Source organism: Haplochromis burtoni, unplaced genomic scaffold (genome assembly GCF_018398535.1).
Source record: "Haplochromis burtoni strain Fernald_Lab_line unplaced genomic scaffold, NCSU_Asbu1 Contig_64, whole genome shotgun sequence".
NCBI classification, from domain to species: Eukaryota; Metazoa; Chordata; class Actinopteri; order Cichliformes; family Cichlidae; genus Haplochromis; species Haplochromis burtoni.
Window position 1 is genome coordinate 2363958 of NW_024582425.1, and position 6637 is coordinate 2370594.

General features: G+C 42.9%; 1 protein-coding gene across 1 annotated transcript in view; it reads left to right on the plus strand.

Moving 5' to 3' along the window:
- The first annotated feature begins 3 nt into the window (after positions 1-3).
- The window catches only part of LOC102312282 (ubiquitin-conjugating enzyme E2 E2), a 36583-nt gene continuing 29949 nt past the window's right edge, over positions 4-6637 (plus strand). The window contains exons 1-3 of the mRNA XM_005923729.3: positions 4-151; positions 2895-3078; positions 5416-5466. Coding sequence (XP_005923791.1) covers positions 2903-3078; positions 5416-5466 — 227 coding nt within the window. The 5' untranslated portion in view covers positions 4-151; positions 2895-2902. The remainder of the gene's footprint in view (positions 152-2894; positions 3079-5415; positions 5467-6637) is intronic.

Sequence of the window (6637 nt, forward strand, 5' to 3'; positions counted from 1 at the left end):
TCCTCAGTTTTCTGTAATCGCTTTTCTGCTGCTGCTACCTCCAGTTAAATAGCAAGGACACGGGAGCGAGCAGGCGGCCGTGAGAGGATATACTTTTTTCGGTACCTTGGGATTACGACGCGGAATTGCAGCATCGACGGCCAGCTGTCAGGTAAGGTCGACACACGCGTTCAGCCGCCGTAGATCCGCGAAAAGTAACTAAATGTCCCGTAAAAAGTGTCGTTTTCCAGTGAAGAAGAAGGGAGGAGGAGGAGGAAAAGAAGGGGGAGGTGGTGGTGGTGGTGGTGGTGGATGTGTGGGACGAGCCTCCCTTTGTGCCGAGGCAGGGTCACTGCTCTTCACCGCACAATGTGGACACTCCAGAAACGGCGAGGAGCCACACGTTTACCCCCCGCACCGCCACCGCACACCGCTCCGCTGGCACTGCCGCCGCTCACCGTCCTCCATCAGCCTCGCCGTCGGACGAGTCCGGCATTAACGCCTTCTCCTATGCGCATTTTCATTGAGTTTAAAACACCGAGGCCTGCTTCTGCTTCTTTTTTTTCCTTTAAATACCCCCCTCAGCGGTAATATAGCGCACCCTTCTCCTCCTCCCCCCGGCCTTTTAACGTTAGCTAGCTCCCAATTATGTTTATGGTCGCTTTTGTTTTAGCCGGCCCCTTTTGTGTGCTTCACCCCCACAAATGTTGACCTCCTTGCTCTGACAAAGCAATGAAGTGATGTCTTATGCCACACACACCTCTTAACTTGTGTCCGTTGTTATTTTTGAGGGGATATACGGACCCTGGCATCTCGAAACCGGGTACGTTTCAGCCGTTGGTGTCCTTACCGTCACCGTGAAACGCCCCCCCCACCCCCCCTCATAGAAAGACGACCTATCCCCCGCTTCAGTTGATCGCTTTTATTCATTTCGTGCCTATCAGAGAGCTTAAATCGATCAGTTTTGCTTTTAAAAAATAAGTTCATGGTATTTATTCAAGCCCAGGGGCGTTTCCAGGATTTAGAAAAACAAAACAAAAAACAGGTAGCATATTGGGGGGGGGCAGAAAAAAATCTGAATCAGAAACAAATACAGTGTGGAAAAACGTTGAAAAAAAAACATGTTGGGTACCAATTTCAGGCTCATGGTGTGACATGAAAAATGGTGCTTAACCACAGCTTGGGATTTATTTTAAATTTTTTTGTAAAGTGGCAACACAGTCAAAGGGTAGCAACTAACAGCAACCAGACACTGCTGACAATCAGCTGCATTCAGTAACTTCAAGAGGACAGATGCAACTGTGAGGCTTGAGATTGACATTTGAATGTGGTAAATGCATTAGAGGATTACCTTGCTACAAAGCATTTTGCCAAATTGCAGTATTTGCTCGTTGTCCGTTGCTTTGTCACTGATGGTTTGTTGCTATTGGACATTCCCATCTCTGGTCAGTCACCTCTACCTTAGAATGTCCACTTCGCACCACCCCGTCTAAATTACTGGATATGGTTTTCATTTGCCATGTTGCTGCCAGTTATGTTCTTTTTTTTTCCCCCTTTCTTTTTTGGGCACCCCCTGGTGCATGCCCGCCAATTTCATAACTTTTAATGCAACATAATTACATGAAAAAGTAAGGGCTTGAATAGAGGTGGATATAGAATAGAAAATTAGCTTCACTCTGCACTGTGAAAACCCATCAGCTGGTATTCTCCTGACATCACTGATGATCAGAAATGGAGGGAAAGTTTACTGAGATCATTCGAAGGCAGCTAGCTCGGACTCTTTCTTTGATGCTTTTTAGATGAAGAAAAGAAAAGAAGCTTAGGGCCTCTGCAGGACTTCATGTTACTGTAATTTGACTCGCGCTATCGGCCTTACTCCTTATCCTTTTGACTCCTTGGGGTGAACACTCATGGGTTTTTAACGCAAATGTATTCATGCAAGTAATGCAAAACTTACATCACTAGCTTTACTGCGTGTAACTTTTAACATGAATTTAATCTAAAAGGTTATTATTATTATCAGTTTGGTTTTTTTTAAATGGTTTAAAACCTCCCAAGGTGAGCTCAAGTTATCAGCTGAATCATCTGAAGTTCAGCAAGCACTGGGCAGCACTTTCATGAAATACCAGCTATTACCACTAGATGAAGCATTGTAGGAAATTCTTAATTATAAAGATTTCCTGGCAAAAGCACAGGCAAGTTTCTTGAGGAAATGGAGACTAGAGGTACAAAGAATTGCCAAAAGTAAAAAGAACAAAACGTTTTAAGTTGCTCAGAGGTAAAATGATGCCCCCTGGTGGTAAGGTTTTAGATAACTTACAAAACGTAACATAGCATAGGAGAAGTAGATTTATTTGTTTATAATCTGCAAAAGAATATGTAAATAGTTTTCAGTCGGGGCTGAAGCCACCCCACAGCCCCCACTCTGGACACACCCCTGTTCCTGCGTTGTCTTTGTCGTTTGTAAACAAATGGGCAACAGAACCAGGGTAGTGTATTGATATTTATATTTTTCATCCACAAAGAGCTTTCTGTGTCTCAAACTACTACCACATTATCCAGTAAAGAAGAGGAGAGAGTATGACACAGAGCAGTGACAGGACCTCTAGTTTGTTTTAGAAATCTAGGCCAGTGGAGTCTACCTAATGACTGCTCTGTCTGTAACCCCTAGCAGATGATTGGGTGAATGTCTCATTATATTCTTAACAGGGGCCTTATACATGTGTAATCTGCTGCACTGTAAGCTTTGACAAATGTCTTTTCATCAGCTTTCACTCTGCACAATTTTAACCCTCGCCCACACCCAGCTTTTGATTTAGATTAAGTACATTTTGCTGTCCCCAAGTCTACCCAACTATCAGACATTGTGGAAACTTGCAACCTATTAATATTTGCACGTTCATTTATTGCTTTAGGGCCCACGATGTCCAGCGAAGTGCAGAGACCAGACGACAGCCCCAGCACAAGCGGGGGAAGCTCGGATATTGAGCAACGGGAATCGGTACCTGCTGAACAGGAGCGAGAGCAAGCACAGCCCAAAAAGAAGGAGACTAAGATCTCGAGTAAAACCGCTGCTAAACTTTCAACTAGTGCCAAGAGGTAAGAAAAGAAGAGAGGGCTTGAATCTGGCTTTGAGAGCCGAGCGTTTACACAGGAGTTGTTTGTTAAACTGAAGGCCTCTCCCCCTTCTTGTGCCCCAGGGGTGTGAAGTAATATAAAAAGACTGCAGTCCCACAGGCATTGTCATTTCAAACATCCACGCGATTCAGTGTGCCGCTTAACCCACAGAAAGGAAGAAACTCACACAGCTCTGCACTGAGGTGTCACTGCTGTCATTTATAAAGAGAGATTCTCGTTCCAGCCTGTTTGTTCGACTGGATGCGCCTCGTGCTCCACAGCCTACACCACCACCAACACTTACCTCCAACCAGTCTTCGCACTTATTCCCAAAAAAGACAGCCGATGAGAGAATTATGCAACCACTTGGCTTAGGCCACTGAGTCTTTTTATAACAGAGACTGACATTATGAACATCTCTGGGGGGGTTTTGTAAGCAGAAAAAGCCAAAACATGGGCGGACTTCAGCGTTGTTTTTGTGCAGCAGTGCCTGAATCCCAATTTTCTGGTTATCTGTAGCAAATGATCAAAGCTGTCTAATTTATCCTCGTGCTTAATAAACAGATAATAGGAGTACTTAATCTGGTTATATTTGCGATCTAACACTTGAAATCTGCACTGTTATAAACTGTTAGTAGTTTTACTTTTACCCAAGCAAGCATGACTGATTTGCATATATTTAAGGCAACTATCAACAATTGTCCAAAACTGCAACTTCTGTTCACTTCTCAGTTTCTTTTTTTCTTGGTGGTGTGGCTGATGTGGAAGCTGCTGGCCAATAATTGACTTGTTTTAAACAGGAGGGTGGAAAGAAATCACACCAACGGACTAGTCTAAAAGTAAGAAAACATTTGGCAATCAAAGCTGAGCACAAGCTAATGGACAAAATTACATGCTCTCCATAGACGTATTGCATTTTTATTATGAGCTATTTGAAACAGTTAATTGTATTCTTAAGAAACCAAATCATATTTTTAATATCACTAAAATGTGTGGCACAAATTAGTAATTACTTCTTTCCTCGCGCGGATGTGCCGAATAAGGCTGCACTTGGCAATAACCAGTAGTATCACTGCAGGAGCGGAAGGAGAGGAGGTTAATGTGCACCTACTATTGTAGCACTGTCCATCCTCCATAATGCACGTGTCGCCCAAGTGGGTGGATGCTGGAAGTTAGAAATAGTCTAACTTCCAGCATGAAGAGACTTTTACATGCCGACATACAATTATGGCTGAAAAGAAAAGTGGGTGGATATTAGGTGAAAGTGAAAAGGTGGAATTACATCATGACATATTTTGGCTCTTTGCTTCCTTACCTTCTTCACAGTTCTACTAACTCCTTCAGCCTGTTTTTAGATGTTTAAAATGTTGCACCTGCCTGTCCTCCACTCTTCATCATGCCAAACAACACACAGCAGCTTTCCACTGACAAAGCAAGCTTCTCTCCAAGTGCAATCTTATTACTCTGTAACTCAAAAATCAATCAAACTGTCAGAAATATCCTTCTGTTTTCTCCCATGATGCTGATAAATCAGTGTAACCGCTTCCCACACACACACAAGCATGAGCTTGTCATGTCAATGTTGGTTGTTTGTGGAGCTTCTGAATGAAACTATAGTGAAGCATGTTCAGTTTAGTATGACTCTCATGAAAATGATCATATTAAAGCATCAATAATTATATCATCATCAGTGTGGAGAACTGTATTGCAAAGCCACACTGTTATTACACATATTACATGTCAGCAGGTTAAATGTCAGGGCTGACATACAGCCAGTCATTGTCTATATGAACCTATTGCAGAACTTTCCACCTAACTTGAGGGGAAGTTCACATCTTCCCCTGACAGGGAGGGTGAGGACCACCGCAGCCCCGATTAGTGGTGGGCACGATTGTAAAATCACAGAAAACTGTTCCCTGGTGTTGGCATTTAATAAAATAAAGATATATATATAAACAGTTAGTATTTTAGGTGCAGACTATCGAGGGTAGCAATGTGGACACTTGATTATGATTTAAGCAGACTCGACATCAGTACTGTAGTATCATATTGAGTTTTTAGAATCTCATTTATAAGCCATTTAATAGGAAAAAAAAGGTGTTTTCTAGTTGAGTAAACGGAATCCTAATTACAAGAAAAACTTTCTTTTAGGGGAAAGGCCAGAACCTCTTTGGAGGTCGTCTGCATCTCTTTTTCCGTTAGAGATTTGGGTTAAAGGCAACCACACCTCTTTGAAAGCTTTTGTATCACTGAATAAATGCACCAAGGAAATCTCCACTCTTTCAGATGAATTTTAATTTGCAAATCTTTCTTTTGCAGGATTCAAAAAGAGCTTGCGGAAATAACACTAGACCCACCTCCCAACTGCAGGTAAGGAGATGTTACACATTCGGAGCATTGCTGTAATGACTCATAACCCTGAGTGTAGATGGTAAAGCTGATATGGGCAGCAGCAATGTGCTGTTTTCATGGCTTTTCTCTGGGGAAAAAAAAAAGGAGATGTAATGCAGTTGTGTTTTTGTAACTCACCGCATACTGCTGCTATTTGTTTGTATTTTTTGTTTGGTGTATTCGAGTGACTTAAGGCCACTGTGGAGTTGTTGTTGCTGCTGCTGCATAATGCATGCTGCCTTTTTTTTTTCCTTTAGATGACAGTATTCTGGTCCTCTGAAATGGTGGAAAACAAGTGTGCGGTGTGACTTTAAAACCTGTTTCGATTCTCGTGTGGGTCCCCCCCCCAGCTCGCTGCGCTGGGGATTTACCACAGACAATGGTTATTATGTGCCACTGTCGCAGCTCTGAGCCCTTTGAGGAAGAGATACGGTCGCGAGCGAGCGGCAGGCCACATGTGCATCGGTCTCTGCGGACATGACAAAAGGCATACCTTTGGGAGGAAGCCAGCTTTTATTAACCCAAACCACACAAAGTGACACTGTCATTGATTGTGCCTGTGTTTATTACTGCACAATAATTACTCTCTGAATCAGCACTCGACTGCAAATTAAGAAAGAAAATGGACGCCAGTGTTTGTTGACACTTGTGGGAGATGCTGATGTTTTCTGACCACTGTGATTGGCTATATCCGTTCAGGCACCTGCTTAAAATGATTAAGGAAAACCGCTTTGTGTGACTCATCTGGCAATTTGAAATTACTACACCCTAGACGGCCTTGTTTATTGCATGAATTAATCACCCCTGCTGGGTCTCATCAGAAGCCCACCATCATTAACGATAAACATTGAGCTAACCTTTTCATTTCAGCTCACGGCTCGGTTTTGTTATTGTACCGGGGGCTAAAAGAGATGTTGTTTTTTTCCTCGAGGTCTCTAATCTATTTCACCCCCACCCCCCTCCGTCTTAAAACTAGGTTGGCTCACATGAAGGATTTAGCTTGAGGACACAGCTAAGTCATTTGAAAGTAAAATAATCGCTAGCGGAAATTTCACAGTCATCGTCTTAGTGGGGGAACTAGTTGCCTGGGAAACAATTAAGCTTCTTCAAGATAATCCTTTTTGTGTGTGTGTGTGTGTGTGTGTGTGTG